Genomic DNA, 18972 nt, shown 5'->3' on the forward strand with positions numbered 1-18972 from the left:
ATTTTTCCCCAGGGTGATTTCCGGCACAAATCTTCGTTTGTCATCTGAGATGGGGGAGGAAGTGGCCGACGTGAGATTAAGCATAAGGTGCAACACACCCTCGTGAACCTCTGGGGTCCCGTGGCAGCGTCCAAGTGGCTAATGTACACGCCTTCCACTGACGCTTAGCTTGCCTGACAAAACTGATGAAATAAAAAATGTATCATAAATAATTGGAAAAGAAACAGCCGAGATGTGGAATTACGACCTTCGACTTCTGTATAAATCTCCATGTACTCTTTGTCCTGTAAAAAACCCTCTGTCACCAAAACAAACGTCGTATAGCCACACTTCTATTTTATGGCAGTGGTATGTTTTTATTATTATTTTTAAATGTAGATGGCAAATTCGAGAGCGAAAAATTAGAAAAAACAGCCAACAAGCCTCCTACATTAGAGGAGATCCAGACTAAAATACCAATTTATACGGTAAACACTGCTACTTCAACCCTGTTGTTATGTGTATAACATAACCATTTTTTTGTACCAGCAAAATTTGTCAAACTATTTTTGATGGAATATATTTTGAAATGTCTATAGATAAAAGGTTTACTTTTTTAAATGTTTGTAAAATACTAACACTTAAAAACCAATGTTTTTATTATTTGGTTGTGAGAAGATGTCAACATTTCAGTGACAATTCAGTATTCAGTTTCATTTATACGTGATGAAATAGCCAACTTTTTATTAGTAAATTGTCATATCAGGTTCTTTTTTTTTGTTTTCGATTGATGGTCTTACAGTTTGTTTTCTGCTGGGATTTAAATATGTTGATATTTTTTAAGAAATTTCATGTCTTGTAGATAGTCCAAAAACAATACTGAGGCACTGCATTAGAACGTTGTCGAGCACTAAGGTGTCAGTGCAGAGTATCCTTGATTTAAGTGACCTTCTGTGTTTGCTGTTCATCTTGTAAATATCAGATTTATCCACATAGGTGTTTTTTTTTTTTTTTTTAGTTGGAGGTACTTTCAGTATTATGTGAAATATAACACAGGGTTTGTTTGTCGGCTGATAAGTGTCGTATTAGTTGTAAATAAATTAGCTGTGCAAATCAGCAGTCCCCCCCCCCAAAGATATACCGTGGCAACAGAGGAAAGCGAAGAGTCACATCCCTAGGTGAGGCTATATGATGCTCTTTACGTGGTTCTAAGGAAGCCAGTGGACGACTGGTGGTAGAGGGAGGATCTGCCTTAGCTGGTGCATATTGGCACGAGCAGGGACTGCTTCGTGAAATTTTAGCTGTTAATGAACTATTCCATTCTCGATATCAAACCGTCACACTGCTTGGAGAATATTTTCAACTCAGTTGTTGGAGTACACCCTAAGCCCTTAGCATAGTTTGACACCTTCAGGAAGGGTAGCGAGGCAAGTCTTCATGCCACTGTTAATTTTTTTACAGTATACCGAGTTGTGCGGGCCAGCGCCACTCTGCGTTTCCGTGACGGCACTGAGAACGTTAACCCGTCGATTAGCTACACTGCTGCTCTCAAGTGCCTTTTTATTCCAGCTGCACTGGGTTCGAACACAATCCAGCTCAGGAGACCTACAGGCAAAAACGGAGATCTGCTTGTATTTGGCGGTGCTGATTACTACTCTGCTAGGACCCATGAGTCTTTACACTCCTGTAGCATGTTAATCGTATAGGTATCCACCCTAACCCTCCACTTATATTTTTACAATTAAATAACTTTTATTGCATCAGACGCTATGGGGATTTTTGCATCCCCATGCCACAACCAAAAATGAAAAAGAATAATCAGAGATTCATTGGATCACAGAATCAAATTGTGGTACAAGCCAAATCCTTTACTAAGCAACAGTCCTGGTCTATCCACGGACAGCTATTAAAACATTTAGTTTTAATAAGGATTTGTCTTTCTGCTTTTTAGTTCTCCACTCTCAACAATCCTCTCTTAATGCCACTGTAACATTTTAGTTTTTGCAGAATTAAAAAGTTAATCTTTTACTTTCAAAAAGTAGATTTTATTATGTAATAGTGCCTGAACAAAGTGAATTGTTATTAATATGTAGCACTAGTTTGCCAATGCACAAGCAGACATGCATATTCACTTAGTCACTCAACATACACAATCGGTATATACATTGTGAAGTGAAACTTTAAAAATTGTGTCATGTTGGCACAAACACAATCAATGTGACAATGAGGGAGCAAATGTTTGGGATTAAGCAATGACTGCAGTAAAAGGGAACTCCTGACATTTAACTTATTAAAGATGAAGAGTTTCTAATGTACAAAAAAGAAACCAGTAAAGATTGGAAAATAATTCCTTAAAGGGGGCTAAGCAACAATGGTCAGCTAGGTCCACAAACCCTTTAACAGTGTTGATGTTACACACCCCCTGTTGATTTCAGCGGCGATACTCAGCTCCACTGGTTTGGACATTAAAATCGCAGATCTTTCTGAAAGGGCGCCGATTCCCTGCTACTGGTTTTCATGTTTGTCTCTGGAAATGTCCTCTGTTGGGGCCTGGTACACATCTTGTGGGAGTTCTCCAACTGTATATTTCGATTAATAAAGTTAACTCCTAGTGCGCTGTCGTGTCTTTATTTATACACTCCATGGAGAAAGAAAAAAAGAAGAAGCGGGTGTACAAACGGGACATCTTATCAGAGGGGACTCCCCCCACAAGAGGGGTCTCCCCCCACAAGAGGGGTCAGCCTACAGCCGACGTCCTCTAGTCTTCCGGCAGAGGGGAGACTCCACATTCCACTGTCTGGGAGGGGCACGTCTGAAGCAAAAACAGCAGTGGGGGGGTAGGGGGGTCAGAGAGAAATCCTTTGGGTGACAAGGATACTTCTATCCATTTGAAGATCTGCAGTCACACATCGACACTGAAAGTTTGAGTCGTTCACGTCTCCCTCACAGACGTTAAGCGTTTACTCACGGCTTATCCGGAGACATCAGGAAAAGCACGTTGTCCTGGCTTCCCGGACTCCTAGGCTCTGTTAAAGCAGGGATGCGAGTGAGGAGCCAAAACACACCCAGGCAAACCGGATGGCAACACAGACAGCATCGGGCATACCTGTCCCATGGGCACTGAAGATGACACTGAGACCATCCCCAAAGGTCACCTCACTCATGGTCCCTGGGGGGGGGTGGGGGGGTGCATAGGTCAGTAGTGTGAATCTAGAACATAGCGTGTCACTTTGGGGCCATCAAACTGAGTTGCAGATCTAGAACAGCACCACAGGAACCTATGTGTTAAGCAACACCAAACTCCTCTTAAATCTGTCTTCAGATGCCATCACTCACGTCATGATCTCATTTAGCCTCACGCTTCTATGCCAAAATGGAGGAACCTCAAAAGGTTCTTAATTTTAGAGGTGTTCCTTCAGTCCACATCTCATAATATTCAATCCAATTCACAATCATAATTTTCTGATGCAAGGCATGAACAGTCATAGGATGGGCTTTGATATTTACTTTGCGGAGTACTGATGGCCCGGTTGGCAACAGAAGAATCTCCGGTGGTGGAACCCTGAAGATGCCTGGAGATCATTGCTGAGGATGGAGCACAAACAGTGTCACAATGAGTCTGCCCAGACTACGTTCTAGGTGTAGCTCATCTGACACCGCAGTACCTGAACCATTGACGGGAGTGTTTTGGTCGCTGGCCGACCCCGCACGACCGCGAAGCAGCCTACTCGTTCTCGCTGCTGTCCGGGCCTTGCTGAGTACCTCGCTGGTGCTGAGAGTCTGACGCCTGCTGTTTGAAAGCAGAGCGATACCCTGGGGCTGGTAACCATTCGCATGATGCAAGGTGGTGGCAAACGAGACCATCTGGAGAACTGCATTCTTTGACATTACTGTAGCCTGTTTAGTCTGCTCACCTGGATGAGCCCACATTTTTCGAGGAAAGGAAGCAGGGGGGCGCAGAGCCTGGCACCTGGGGTGTGGCCTGGACCATCAACACTGCCCTACCCACAGAAGGACTGGGGGATGCGGGAACAGGAGCCTGTAGACAGACATGAAGCTGCATTTCTTTGTATCAAGTCACTAGATCCTCATCCGCTGATCAAAACTAACAGACTGGTCTTTGCTTCACGTAAATCCACAGAAAAGCGAATTACCCACTCCAGTAAAACACATTATAGAAATAAAAGACTACCGTCCCCACCGAACTTCACGTGTGGAGTTAACATGCTCCTTTGCTTTCTTGTAGGTGAGGTAGCATCTATAAATGGCCACTGATGTGAAATGAAGGGACCCTTCACTTGCCATTTGCACAAACGCGAGTAGAGGTACATTAGAATTCTTTAGTTTTCAAATATCCCATCTTAGTCTCCTTAAGACAGACAGACAGACAGACAGAGACAGACAGACAGATGTAAGAGCAAAGCTCAGAGGTGCGGTTATAGGATTCAACCTTTGCAATAAGTCAGTTTGTGAAATTCCTTCCCTGCTAGGTATTCCACGGTCAAGTGGAAACATTTAGGAACGACAAACTCCGCCACGAAGTGTCAGACCACGTAAACTAAGAGCGGGGTCGCCAAGTGCTGAGACGCATTGCGTGTAAAAGTCGCCAACGCCCTGTTGACTCAATCACTGCAGAGTTCCAGACTTCCTCTGACATTAATTCCAACACAAAAACTGTGCCGCGAGCTTCATGGAATGGGCTTCCATGGCCGAGCAGCCGCATGCAAGCCTCACATCACCAGCACAATGCCAAGAGTCAGATGGAGTGGTGTAGAGCACGTCACCACTGGAGCAGTGGAAATGTGTTCAGTGGAGTGACGAATCTCACTTCTGTGTCTGGAAGTCTGATGGACGAGTCTGAGTTTGGCGGATGCCAGAAGAATGTTACCTGCCTGACTGCATTATTGCCAACTGTAAAATTCTGGTGGCGGAAGGATTATGGTATGGGGTTGTTTTTCAGGGGTTGGGCTGTGTTCCCGAGCACAATCTTTCCCCACCAATCAGCCATTTAATCCCCTAGAGCAGGGATATTCAAATCACGGTCCTCGAGGTCCGAGCACTGCTGATTTTCCAGCCTTCCTTTCCCTGTGAGCCAGGTGTGAAGCCTCTGACCAATCAGAACCAGTAATTATTAAACTAACTACCTGGGAGAACTGAAAACGAGGCCTGGATTTGGAATCGAGGTCCAGATTTAAAGGGCTCGGCCTTAGAGCATCGCAGGCCTTGTTCTAGAGCCCAATGAAGATGTAGCTATTCTGACATAACCCACTGAGCCACAGGCCACCAATGTGGATCCCGGTGCCTCCCAGGTATTCCCCACTCCTCGTGCTTCCAGGGATAATCACCAGGCTCACTGTAATCTTGCAATGGATGAGCAGATACGGAAAAACTGAACAGATGAAGGATGAGGGGTGATTTCGCTTGTGTGTAAATGCGGGCTATTACCAGAGCAGCTCCTGCCATGACGTTGGAGGCCAGTGTGCTGGCAGGGCGGGAGTCAGTCAGTCCGCAGCTCGACATCTGCTGCTCCATCTCCTGCTCCTTTTCAAACCTCTTCATGTCATACTCCAGCTCGGCGGCCAGCTGTTCATCTGCCACGAAGAAGTCCTTCACCTCGCTGCGGTAGTCCTGCATCATCACCTATGGAGAGCGGGGGGACACAAAAGCCCACTTGCTGCATAAGACAAGTGCACAAACAGTTCATCTGAGGAAAGTCGGAAGATCCGTTGCCATGTTTTAGTCACAGGTCAGTTGCTCATCCATGTTACTTCTTGCTGACAGAAAACATCTCTGCTTACCTGCAGATAGCCCATGAGGTCCTTCAGCACTGGGAAGCGTTTCTTCTCAAGCATGGTTTTCAGCGCAATGATAATAGGAATCACATTCTCGATGAAATTCTTCTTCTGGACCTGAAGCATGGAGGCCACAGCAGTTTTACTATCAACAGCGCCCTCTGGAGGATTTTAGCAGCAACTCACAGCAACTGTGATGCCAATGGCCTCCAAGCAATGTACCGAACCAGAGAGGAAAAGATTGGGATCAACATCCATCCCCACCCCCCCAACCCCATTTTTGGTAATAAGTGTGAGGACTCTCTAGCAGGGTCTCCATCTGGCCTTGTTGTCAGTACCTGCGAGATGAGCTTCTTCTGGGCCACCTGCATGACGGCGTTGGCCATGGCCAGCTGCTCATCGTCCTGCTGCTCGTCCCTCTCCACGGGGCTGCGCATGGCCGAAAGCTTAATCTCCTTCAGGCTCAACACGTCAAAGGCGTCCGAGAGTATCTCGGCCCCCTCTGCGTCCAGAGGCAGTATCCCATCCACAAAGTTTGCTAGGGAGTTGGGGGGGAAAATGGGGACATACACAGCCAAGAATAATAGTGACACACGCCTTGGGTCGTCTACACTGTAGAAGAGCTCCCAGGAAAGCAGTTACTGTATTCTGGAATAGGATGTTTAGCTTACAGTACTCAAGCGAAGAAACTTTACAAAGTGCTCCATATGTTAAGCAATAATAATGAATATGACCTGACTCTCACCAAGAATAGTCTGGCTGATTTTGGTGGTGATATTGAAGCGTTGCTCATCCGTGAAATGCTCCAGTAAGAATCTGTAGATCTTCATCCTCTTCTCCTTGTTTTTTGCCCCTTGCAAAGAGAACTGGTCTCTCTCTCTGAAAGGCCACAGTGCCGATAGAACTTATACAGGCAGAACGACCAATCTGCCGTGTATGCGAGATGGAAATTTTTGGGACGCAAACCTTACCTGGCCGTTTGCGGAAACTTGTTGTACTTCTCGTGCTTCTCGTAGGAGTTGAAGTGGAAAATGCACTCGATGAAGTGCTGAGAGAACATGGTCGGGTTCCTTTTAAGGAGCAGGTGAACTAAGCAGAATTCGCAGAGACTGGGGAGGGGCGAGGACAGACAGACAAAGACCCGTCATAAAATGCTCTAGAAATGTCACATAGATACAGAGCTGGAGATGAAAATTGTCAAGAATCTGAACAACTAATAATTCAAGGAGATGAAGGAGCAGAAATGGAATTTCTTTGTATATGTGCATTCAGAAAACCCTTTTCTGCAAAGAAGCCATTAAATTATGTTCGGAGCATCTCCTACTGACAGCCCTGAAGTCAATTAAAAGCTTTGCTGAAAAACAGGGTTTTCCCATCCTGGAGAAACAGACATAAGCAAAAGAGGGAAAGTAGGGAGACAGCAAATTAAAGCCCACAAGAGATGGAAGCAGGTCCAGTACCTGGCAATCTTAGGCTCGGGGTCCACGAGCACAGCCACGAATCGGAAGAACAGTGAGCCCCTCCACTTCACAAACTCCTCCTGTGAGCAAAGTGCTGGATTACTCATCCACAACGTGCCAGAAACACCAAACACTGACTTATAATATTTTAAATAGTTTTTCTTAGGATTTCACTCTCTTCTCTGAAGTGGCTCCCATGACACGCAACATAACTCAATGGTGAACCAATGTGGGAATTTTGACCAACACCAATAATCAAAATATTTTTGTCTAATATCCATCCATCCATCCATCTTCTGAAACTGCTTAATCCCCAACTGGGGTCGCGGGGCAGACTGGAGCCTATCCTGGGAACAATGGGCTCAGGCGGGAACCAACCCTGGGAAGTTGCCAACACACCACAGGGCGCACGCACACACGCACACACACACACACAGGGCCAATTTAGACTCACCAAATCATCCTATCCTGCATGTTTTTGGACTATGCGAGGAATCTGGAGCCCTCGGTGAAAACCCACACGAACACGGGGAAAAGCACGTGAACTCCACACAGAAAGGACCCAGGACTGAACCCAGGACCTTCTTGCTGAGGCCACAGTGCTAACCACTGCGCCACTGGGCTTTTGGTCTAATATGAAAAACAGATCTGCAGCCAGATTTAAATAATGAATTAAACACACAAACACTGGTAGTTTTAGACGTGATTGAGCTGACAAATCCCTCACCCTCTGTGACAAAAAAAAAATGGCTGACCATCATCTGCATTATTTTAGCCATTACGTTTGCAGCTTCTGTGCCACTAATTCTGCATACTGCCTAAAGTTAAAATAAATCAATCAGCAAAAAAAAATATCAATGTTTGATTTTTAATAAACATCAGCAAATACCAAATACGTTAACCTATATATTGTGCAAATCAAAAACTCACTGGTCACCTCTAGGCCTGTCACTGTTTGGCACATTGAGACAGAACAGCTCTCACGTGACAGAAGGAAAGGGTTCGTAATCCCGCCCTGCAGCAGCGATTAAACATCTAACATCAAGTTTAAACATCGGTGGGGTTCGGAATGACATGAAAGTCCCGTTTACACCACTGAAAATAAATGAGCCAAATTAAATACCCATCTCACTTTCCCTTGCAGGGTCTCTCTGGACACTATCCTAGCAAAAGTCATGGCACCACACACTTAAAGGGAGAACATAGATTCCGCAAAGGGTGCAGATCCATGGTGAAGCTGAGCTCAATGCCCCCTTAAAGAGTTAGTGAAGCAAAAACACCATCATCCTTACAGCAGAGCATACTATAAAACTCCACAGCCCTAGACCAAAACAATAATTAAGGCAAAAAGCAGACCAACATGCTGTTATTATCTTGGAGTAAATGAATACTTATGAGTAAAGCCTGCATCCTTAATTCATGCAGAGAGGCCAACCTTATCATTAGCCAATGATACATTTTGAATCCGAGTGACAGGGGAGGGGGGCACTTGGGAGACCAATCGGCTTTCAGCTGGGGCCAGTGGCCCCGTTGCCCCGCCCCTGTGTGATTCCCTTCCTCACCTGCAGGAGGTTGGTGAGCAGGATGAGGGTCTGCTCGCGGATGAGCGGCTCGCGGTCCTTCAGGCAGGCCGAGATGTTGGGGATGTAGCGGTCCACCATGGTGGTGTAGCGCATGCACAGGTCGCACATCACCACCACCACGTTGCCGCGCACCGGCACCTCGGTGCTCACCTCCAGCTCGCGGGCCAGCGCCGGGATGCAGCTCTTGGCCAGCTCCTCATTCTGCAGACACAGCTTGCCTGCCGTTCCCCGGGGGAGAAGCGGCAGAAGCAGCGTCAAACCCCATCTGCCCCATTAACCGCCACTGAATCATAGATAGCCAACTGCTATTTTTACCGTCTACATTTGTGTGGAGCTACTGCAAACCTTCAGTTTCCTTTGGTAATAAAAGAAATATCCATCCATCAATCCATCCAATCACAAAAAGAAAAACAAACATGCTTCTGAAGGAAATTGTGAAAAATTGAATGATAAGGAAAGTGAAATAAAAAATAGGTTTCATTTTTTTGTCCATTTCAGGCAAGGCAAAGCAGGGACTGGAGTGTGATGAGGATAAACAGACAAACACCAGACATACGATGCTCTAGATATGGTCTTTCAGGAGATCAACTGCTGAACAGTGTAAGAAGGGAACTACCAACTGAGCGACGGATCAGAACTCAGAACAGAATTTCCTAGGACCCTGAACAAACATGATGTACCAGTCATACTTATTTCTACCACAATGCTCGAATTCCACTCCGAACTATCACGCAACAGCCAGTCTGAGAGGGTATACGAGGAAGAGCAGTACGTGACGTTACCCAGGGTGATGAAGGCATGAGCTCGGACCACAGTCGGCATGGAGGAGGCCTTGAACTGCGACAGGGGCTGACTGGCGGGGAGCTCATCCGGCTTGTCAGCTTTGAGAGACACAACGGGATTTGTACCACATTGAAGTTTGAGGGCCGATGTGTAGGATAGCATGTCACTGATATGAACCTGTTAAACCATGAGTTTTGATTATATTTACATTTTAATATTTATTATTCTCTTTATTTAAAGTGAGAATTTTGTGAAAGCAGAGCCAGATGGTAACTGGAGTAACTGGGAGTTCGGGACCTTGCACAAAGACCCAAGAGTGAAATTACTCCGGCAACCACTTGGACGGGCAGCTGTCTGATCGCAGGCACAGCGTCCTACCCGGCTGAGCAATAATCGTTTAAATACAATTTTTCTTATGGTTGAATGGAACAAAAGACCAATTGACTTTAGACCTCTATAACCACCAACAATACGGATGGAAAGAGGCCAGGATACAAGATATCTTACTGACCAACAACTGCACTGGAATGATTCAACCACACCCAGTATAAGGAAGAACAGTACACAATAAAGAAAAAAATACACGTGCATTTTAACAGTGAAGGCTAGTGACACTTTACTCTTCACATAATATTCAGAGTGCAATAATATTTCTGCAGTCAGCTATTCAATCTGCTGACACCTCAGGTTGTAGAAACTGTAGCCGAACCTGGTAGTCAGCATTCGGAGGACGCAGAGACTCTTAGAGTACGCCAGGGGTGAGAGCAGCCTGCAGCCGTCTGACCACGCATCTCCTACACCCAGCATGAGGAAACGCTCACCTTCCAACAACCTACCTGACGGGAGCTCGACGTTTGAGGCCAGGATGGACTGAACGAGGAGAAAGGTGCGTTTCCCGACTTGGGCGGGACACTGAAGGGCAGCGAACCCAAGGGTATACAAGTGCTTGACCTTTTGGGAAAGATTGATAGGGAGGGGTGTAGGGAACGCACCGAGAAGAGCTTCACTATTTCCATGCGCTCATGCAGACGTACATAAGGAAAGGGGTGAAGCTGTGGGATGCGCGTACCACTAAATCTTCACTGAAGTTCTGCAGGCCATCTTCGCTCAAGATGACACTGGAGAGGTAGGACTCACAGATGGAGACTAGCTCCCCGCAGTGTTTGTTCAGCACCCTCTGGAGAAGCAGAAGAGAACCCAAGACTCAGAAGGGGACGTGAGATTAGCCGGTCCTTTGCAATTGCAGAAAGCAGCAGCTCCCTCAGTCACACCCCACGCCGTTTTATATTTTTTTAGAGCCATTTTTCAATAGCTTTTGCACGTTGTCATTTATCAAGTTCCGTGCCCCAAGTGTTTCGCCATCTGTGCCGTCTGTGGCTGCGCGCTCGCTGACCTGTGTGTCCTTGACCGCCTCAACCTTCAGCAGCTGGAACAGGGTCTCTATAGAGGCACCAATGATCTCTAGGGGCACCTCGAAACTCTTCAGCCACTTCATGATATCGTCTGGAGTGGGGGGAGGATAGCAGGGGTGGGCAGGAAACACCACAGCATGATCTATGATGCGTTCATTCCCTTCTCCCAAGAAAGTGACAGATCTTGATTAGTAACGCACCCACAATCCTGCCCTTCGTTTCGTCATTGAGATGTGCGGCAATGTCCCCGATCACGCACAGGATGTGACAAGATGTGGAAGCTGGGACATTGCTTGTCCTAAAGTAAACAAACACAAATACAGGAAATGCCTTTAGGGGACGGACATGTGCTTTTTTTTTTTTTTGGGGCGGGTACCATCAGGAAATGAACAGGACACAAGACAGACAACAGTCCTTCAGTGGCATGAATGGCGTGTGGGGATGCATACCTGATCATTTCATCCCAGACATCCAGGATCTTGCCATAGTTGAGCCCGGAGCAGGTACCTGACACCTTGGAGAGTAGCAGCCAGGCGGCCGAGGCGTGTTCCAGCCCCGTGTGGGAGATCAGGTGGTTGACAAAAGCAGAGGAGAACTTATTCTGCTTGGACCAGATGACGAAGGCCTTGCTGAAGTAACGGCTGACAAAGAGAGAAAAGCTAACGGAATGGCAATTCCATGCTTCCTCATGGACTTGAAAAACAACCAATTCTACCTCATACAATGCTGGATAAAGATCAATAAAAGATGTGTAATTAAAAAATAAAAAAAAAGGGGTTGGGAAAATATAGGTTTTAGATGTGACAAGTACGACCACAGCAGGGAACCCCACCTACCCAAGGTCCTGGCTCTCTCCACACAGCAGCCCAAGCAAGTCCCAGGCTAGCTTCTGTGGGACATGCTGGTCGCTGTATGCGCTGCCACTCTTAATCTGGCTGATTATGGCCTGGTCCAGGCACTCCAGGGCCTTCTCCTGGACCGAGCTCTCGGAATCGACGACCGCGGGAACTACTCCCCTCAGCCAGGCCATCTGCACCAGACCGGACCCAGGCAAAGCCTTGGCACGATGAAGACCACACCCATGAGAAGATCGTGTGAATTGAGAGGCACCAAACCCAAGGTAGCAGCATAGTGGTGGATGGGACACTCACAGTAAGAAGGTCCATGAGACACTGGAGGGCCTTCTTCTTGACGGAGACAGCAGGGTCCCGACAGCGGTCAGATAGGACGGCCAGGTTCTCCTGGGTGCAAGGGATCACGCTGTGCTTCAGGAGGCTCATCAGTGCCTGGATGGAGCAGTTGTGTTTTGAAGGGTGACATAAAAAAAAAGATCAGACATCTGGTAAGGTTCTCCTGGCTTCAGAATCCATGGTGATTCAGGAGACTGCACCTGCAAGGCTGACTTCCTCACATTGGTCTTCTCATCGCTTGAGCGTCTCTTCAGCAAAGCCATCGTCTCTTTTGCTGTGTGGAAGCGGATTGACTTTTATACATTAATTCACTAGGGCTGAGCGGTATCTTATCGATATTATATCGCACAATGAAATTCTTACTTGAGAACTCCTCCCTCACAGACAAAACATAGGACATAATACACAGAAGACATAGAACACAAGTAGTGCAGCAGCAATAAATAATGCAATATTAACCGGTGACCTTCTGATCTCAGGCACAGCATGCAAAGCCATCGAGTCCAATACCAGCAAATTATCAGAAGAAGACTTGCCCATTCACACTATACTGATGACTCGAGAACCTTACATTCAAAAGTGGTCACTTCCCCCTTTCCAGTCATCTCTATGGTTTTGAAGTTTATGCCCATCTTTTGCAGGTTTGTCTCATGGACGTTACTGGTGACTGAAACGGAAGTAAAATGAAAACAGAGCGACACTGGAATTAAAGCGATAAACTGCACTTTGGGTAAAAAAAAAAAAAAAAAAAACATCATTAACCAGACATGCGTACTTTAGTCTGCTCTGATAAAACACTGAATAAAAAATATATATATTTGATTTAAATGAACTTACCCTCACAGCCTTCTGTCTCAAGAACTGTCTGTGCAGAAGCTGAAAACATCCAGATAATTATATATACACACCAAGTCAAGCCCATGCTTATCAAAAACACTACCCTTAAACAGAATGGTGTTCATGCCTCAAAAGTAAGTCATTCCTGATCCAAAGGACAAGAGTGAGCAGCAGAAGCAGGAAGGTTCTAGCATCGTGGGGTCGGGGACACCAGCGTGAGATCGGGATGCTCACTGGCTGAGAAGAGCTCCTGGATGTTCTCCACCGTGTTGGGAGACTGCAGCTCCAGACACTGAGCCAGGCAGGAGAGGGCGTGGCCCCGCACCGAGGGCGCCCGGTCCGAACGCCGCCCGAACACCATCACTTGGACCAGGAACTTGTGCTGCAGGAAGACAGCCTGCTCTGGAGACAGGGAGGCCTCAGGTTGGCGTTCGGGCTGCTCGATTAGGGCCATCACCACGTCTAGGGCAAACATCCTGCGTGCGACCTGCCAGAAAACAAACACACAGACTTTCAGAGGTGGACATTTCAGGTCCAGAAAGTAAAAATCCAAACCAGGATTTTGTTTCAACCAACCAGTTGAGTACTATATGGCTGTGAATCTTTATACTCAGTAGGTTGGTTGAAATGAAATCCTGGTCTGGATTTTTACTTTCTGGACCTGAAATGTCCACCTCTGCAGACTTTCTATAACATATACTTACTAGATCAGTATTATACTTTACTAAATGGCCCTAGGTTGTATCCTTTACAAGTAAGAGTAATTTGTTCTGGTGCAATATTTAGTGTATTTTTGGTAAATGTTAGGTGAGTGACATGCAAATGTAGAAAATCTCAGTGCATGCAAAAACTTTTGACTGGTAGTGTAAAGGTTAAGCATGATGCCATTATCAAATCCTAGAACAGTGAGAATTCTTCTTATTAAGCGTCTTTGGAAGACACTGCGGATTAACATAACACAAACTATTATTCTACAGGCAGTTCACCACTCTCAGAAGTAATCTGTCCTACAAACCCCGACAGAAGTTTAATTTTACTGCATATCATTCAAGACACCTTATAGCAAAGAACATAAACCAAAAATACACTAGTGACATGTACCAAAGAACACATATTAAACAAACAAGGAAATAAAGTTTGAAAATATTAACACTGTAAACACTGAAGTTAGGATGCGTTTAGCCCAGATTTACATGAGCTGCGTATTGCCCATACGAGCGTATTGACAACGAGGACTGATGAGCATAGAAATATGAAGCCAGGAATTCACCTTTGAGTGTAAGGAGAAGGCATGGAACCACTTCATAAAGGAGGTGTACTCGGCACAAGGCATTTTGGCCAGCAGTTTCACAACGGCCTGTGCTCCACTGTTGCGATACTCCACCTTGTCAACCATCTGCAGGCCAAGAAAATGCTCGGTCATCGAGTGCCTTTTGGCAGGGGGATAAGGCAGCGTCTGGCAGAGTCGGGACAGTTTTATGGAGGTGATAAAACACCAGCCTCCCCTCCCTACCTGCACACAGATGTGTTGGAGCAGGATGCAAAGGGTCGGCAGGACGACTTCTTTCAGCTCGTCGACAATGTGGCTATGAGGAAAATAAGGAAAGCAGTTACCCATCAGAATAGCAGAGGGCCTAAATAGCCAAGATACTTTGATGGCATAGCAAACACATGACCGAAATCAGATGCCACTTTATCAATCCCCAGAGGTAAATTATTATTAATATTCTGATATTAAAGAGGCAGACAACGAAAAAGAGGAACAATAATTAAGGTACACTTTAAATAAAATGGTGCAAAAAAACAAAAAAAGCTAAATATACAGATTTTAAAAAATACTTCAAATATACAGATGTAAATAAACTACAATTTCAACATCTTTACTTCACAAAAGCAACATGCAATTGAAAGAACACAGTCCCTGCAGCGATTGGGGATTAGGGGCCTCACACAAGGCCTGACTGCGAAGTCACTCTGCTGACTGTGAGAGTTGAACCGCCGACCTTCTGGTCACAGACACAGCGTTCTAACCCACTGAGGGATACACCACCCCCACAACAAGATAGATAAAATGAATAGGAGTGCACTCTTGTGAGGAGTGAAGACCCAGCGGTGTCCCTCACCATACAAATTTAATAGCCTGATCTCGGGCGGTAAACACGGCCGCCCCGGGAACCAGCAGCGAAGGGTGAGATGAATCTCCTTCACTCATCATGAGCAACACGTACAGGAGTCTGTGGAAGACCAGCTTCACAGTCTAAAGCAACGCATATGGGGCAGACAGAAACAAATCACACATGAATTTAAAATCGGCTTTTATGACATGACACTTTTACTGTCACTGTGAAAACATACAATGAAATTCCATGTGGAAACTAATGAAGAAAAGCTATAGAAACACTATGCACAGCTGAGAAGTATTAAAAAGGCACAGTAAGTGGAAATATAAACAAAACCATTAAGTTATAAACATAAAATAGTAAGTAGGAGTATTAAAATAATTAAAATTATGACTAGCAGCAACGGATGGGATAACTGGCAGCAAGTGCATATTTTCTGGTAATTTGTAAGACTGGACAGAAAAATCTCAAACAAAGCATTTCTAATAAGCAGACAGATGTAATGGTTTCACTTGTCTAAACTGCAAACAAATTTAACGAAACACCATTTAATTATAATTATGTACCTCAGTCCCTTCTCCGTGCTTTGGTAAGCAGAGAAGTTTCAGTCCATGGTAGGCCAACTCCGGCAGCGACCCCATGTCATCAATGACCCTGTTTTTAAAAAAAAAAAAACACATGCATCAATAAACTGGTTTTTTAATGCATAAGAGCTCCCAACTCCCGTTTTAACACAGAACATGGGATTACTTACGGTTCCTTCTCAAACGCGAGTTCACCAATCACCGGTTCGAAATGGGTGAGCTCAGTGAAAATCTAAACAAAGTATTTGGCACAAAATTACAATTTACACCACCAAAACCATTTCAAGGGTTTAATCACACATCATGAGACAGCAGCAAGAACAGGACAGAGGAGTCAATCATTCACATAGATAATCAGACAAAAAAATTAACTATTATGCCAATACAATGCACAACCATTTATTCATCTGGACTTTATTTCCTGGTACTACAATGTGGCACCACCTACAGTTTGACCTAGGAATGTTCGGTTCATTTCCCCAGCCACAACACTACTGGTTGCCCAATAATGAGATGGAACCTTTCAGGTCACAGTTACAAATAAATTACCTATATACTGTAACTGACTCCTTTCCTTTATAAATGCAAACGTGTTTGAGGTGTTTTTCAACTGAGTGTTAAGCTCCAAAATGGCTTTACTGTGACCGTTTGCCTGAACGAGGGGTAAAGGCACACACACCTTGGCACATTTCAGAACGCACTGGGGCTTGTCTTTCAGGGAAAACCTCATCAGGAGCTTCAGGAGAGTTTTGACAAGAAGGACAATTCCATTCCTGATCTCCAACAGATCTCGGGCAGAGAAGAACATTTCCTCATCCTGGTTGTCTTCCTCAAACACGTCGGTCTCCATCTCCTGCCGAGACAGAAACATGTGGCAGTGAGAACACGGCAGAAAAGGCCTTGTCCCACAGTATGTGAATCTAGAGGAGTCCCTAGTCCCTTACTTCCTCATCAGCCCTCCTATGGGGTTTTGGTCGTTTCCTGCCTTTGGAATCACCCTGGGAACTCTTGAATGCTTCCTTCTTGCGCTTCTTGCCCGAATCCTGGGGCCAGCACTTTTTTGCCAAATCCAGACAGGCATCAAACAAAACTGGGTGGAACACTTTGTTTGCTACACTACCTGGGGGGGGGGGGGGGGGGAGACACGTTATATATGTATATAAAAAAAAAGACAAAAAAACAGAACCCTTCTCTATATCATTAGGTATGCAGAATATTTCATGCAAAGAACTTCCATCTGATGGCAATATACTGACATGCCTTATATTTTTTGTCTTAATTCAGGCTGATATTCATTGAAACAACAATTATCTTAATGAGGAAAAGGACACTGAGTTGTCCATACTGTGTCTGAGTATAAGCCATGCAATGAACTGGTATCCCGTCCAATGTGTTTCCTGGGGTTAGCTACAGTATAGGGGTCACTGTAAACCCATAATGGATGGATGGATGGATGGAGCAACTTGCCTGGCATTCCTAGAAGCAGTAGGTAGATTGAAGCTGCCTGCAGCGCAACCAAACGATGAGTAAGATTAGCTGTTTTGAAGTTACGTCTAACCACAAAGTGGGACAGCACGGCAACCAGGCCCTTGGTAGAAATCCCACTGTCACCCAGCACCGTCCAAACATTCTGGGGATCAGTGACATCGGACGAAGTGGGAAAGAAAACAGAAGTAAATTACAACGGACGAAATTACATGTTACTTTCAAGCATCACTAAATACGGAGAGAAATATATACACTTACTTCGGCGTTTCCTTCGCCGTCTGTCGCAAATGGCAGGAGGAGTTTGTAAACAGTTCTGAAGGCATCGGGCCCATTACTAATGAGCTCATCTTCAACAGCTACATCTAACGGTTCCGCTTCGGTGAATTCCAAGTCCCAAACACCGTCTACCCAGACTACAACGAATTACATACAAGATAGATTAATCAAATGCATATACAAGACTTTCGTAAGCTGCTACCTAGAATGTCAGCTAAACACCTAGTTAAGTTACGTTTTAGCATGACAACCTTTAAGGAAAGCTAATAACATCGACATATAAAATAGCTTCCTTAAGATAAGATCCTTAATAGTGCTAGTTACTCTACCTAAATATTACTGCATATTAAACATTAACGCGACTACGCTCTTATTAGCTAGCTAGCAATGACAGCTGGCAGGATAAAATATATTTGACGACTCTCTAACCAAACTGCACAGCCTTTTCATAAATGTTCCGATGGCGACAGTCACATCAGCGCATTGAACATATGCCACTTACCTCTTGAAACGGTTTTTATTTTCAGCAAATCCAGCGCGCTTACAAGCTCCATGTTTGCTTTGAATCCACGCGCCAAAACACTAAGCGTTCCAGCGCATGCGCAGTGTCACACCATGGCCTTGATACCACTGTAAACCTAGTGTGATGGACTTTGGAGGAATTTGTTAATTACTGCTTAATTGCCAGTTAATGAATTCTTCCGAAGTCCGTCACACCACGTTCACCTCCATTTTATGCCTCGTATTTTTGTGTTCGGGTTATTATTAATTTAGTTTTTTGCATATCTGACTTTACGTGGCGATTTCCCTTTGCTTTATAGTTATAATTGTCACTGTTGGTGTGATTAGTACTAATAAACCGTCATAAGGTCAAACGAATATCCCTAAAGACTATTTTTGTGGGATATAATTTGGATTGAAATCGTGTCGCTGCAGGCTAAACACAAACACATGAAACTGGAAAGAGAATAACACACTCCATTTGGTTACAAGTAATAAATAAAGCATTTATCCTCTTAAACTGGAATTGCCTAACGCGACTGTCATTCCAAGCATGTTAAAACATTAGGGACTGCGAACTTTCTCGACATGTGATCATTTTCAGCGAATCAAAAATGAATGCGGTTGTCATACATTACGGAAATGCTGATTAATACCTCTGCACATGTGTATCGAAATAAAAGTTTCGCTAACAATGTCTTCGTAGCCTACGAAAAGCGAAATGTTTGCAATAAAGACATCACATGATGAATATATATTCGGGCCGTATGAGGCAAAATGTTATTCTGTATCGTCAGTATATAAGTCGTATGTATAAAATAGGGCCTTTCGCTTTTTGTCTAATATTTTATATGTGCTCCCATTTTTTAAAATGAGATTTTACTTGCATTGTTAATGTCTTTTATTTTGAAATCTTCTAAAACTTCATATTCCTACCACCTCTGAAGCTGAACTGCACCCTGTCACA

At 44.8% G+C, this 18972-nt stretch overlaps 2 protein-coding genes across 3 annotated transcripts in view; one reads left to right on the forward strand and one right to left on the reverse strand.

The window, feature by feature from the left end:
* Positions 1 to 2593, forward strand: part of jam3b (junctional adhesion molecule 3b) — a 31022-nt gene extending 28429 nt beyond the window's left edge. The window contains exon 9 of the mRNA XM_023813597.2: positions 13 to 2593. Coding sequence (XP_023669365.1) covers positions 13 to 48 — 36 coding nt within the window. The 3' untranslated portion in view covers positions 49 to 2593. The remainder of the gene's footprint in view (positions 1 to 12) is intronic.
* Positions 1995 to 18589, reverse strand: LOC140579388 (condensin-2 complex subunit D3-L-like). 2 transcript variants are annotated; one of them, XM_072701892.1, is made up of 35 exons: positions 18007 to 18589; positions 17487 to 17641; positions 17208 to 17370; positions 16685 to 16860; positions 16420 to 16593; positions 15911 to 15972; positions 15723 to 15810; positions 15160 to 15293; positions 14550 to 14622; positions 14307 to 14432; positions 13271 to 13523; positions 13037 to 13075; positions 12771 to 12866; positions 12400 to 12473; positions 12161 to 12295; positions 11846 to 12066; positions 11459 to 11650; positions 11210 to 11307; positions 10991 to 11100; positions 10667 to 10774; positions 10434 to 10548; positions 9597 to 9695; positions 8794 to 9032; positions 7232 to 7311; positions 6743 to 6880; positions 6517 to 6650; positions 6110 to 6309; positions 5778 to 5888; positions 5425 to 5619; positions 3894 to 4018; positions 3645 to 3766; positions 3487 to 3564; positions 3086 to 3148; positions 2948 to 3005; positions 1995 to 2791 (listed from the first exon to the last, which is right to left on the reverse strand). In XM_072701892.1, the coding sequence occupies exons 1-35, from the start codon at positions 18056 to 18058 to the stop codon at positions 2722 to 2724; spliced, it is 4356 nt and encodes a 1451-aa protein (XP_072557993.1). In that variant the 5' UTR covers positions 18059 to 18589; the 3' UTR covers positions 1995 to 2721. The 2 variants fall into 2 exon arrangements, with proteins under 2 accessions (XP_072557993.1, XP_072557992.1); XM_072701891.1 differs by having other exon boundaries at positions 3645 to 3769; positions 18007 to 18587.
* Between the last annotated feature and the right edge of the window lie 383 nt (positions 18590 to 18972).

The sequence above is a fragment of the Paramormyrops kingsleyae genome, chromosome 18 (genome assembly GCF_048594095.1).
Source record: "Paramormyrops kingsleyae isolate MSU_618 chromosome 18, PKINGS_0.4, whole genome shotgun sequence".
Classification (NCBI taxonomy): Eukaryota; Metazoa; Chordata; class Actinopteri; order Osteoglossiformes; family Mormyridae; genus Paramormyrops; species Paramormyrops kingsleyae.

Bases quoted from the DNA above. Each gene is read 5' to 3' on its own strand.
- LOC140579388 (XM_072701891.1), bottom strand. From the start codon at position 18,058: ATGGAGCTTGTAAGCGCGCTGGATTTGCTGAAAATAAAAACCGTTTCA. The intron at 16,861-17,207 runs GCAAGTTGCTCC...CCCCCCCCCCAG, and splicing joins ACTGCTTCTAGGAATGCCAG to GTAGTGTAGCAAACAAAGTG. The intron at 12,067-12,160 runs GTGAGTGTCCCA...CATCGTGCCAAG, and splicing joins GTCTCATGGACCTTCTTACT to GCTTTGCCTGGGTCCGGTCT.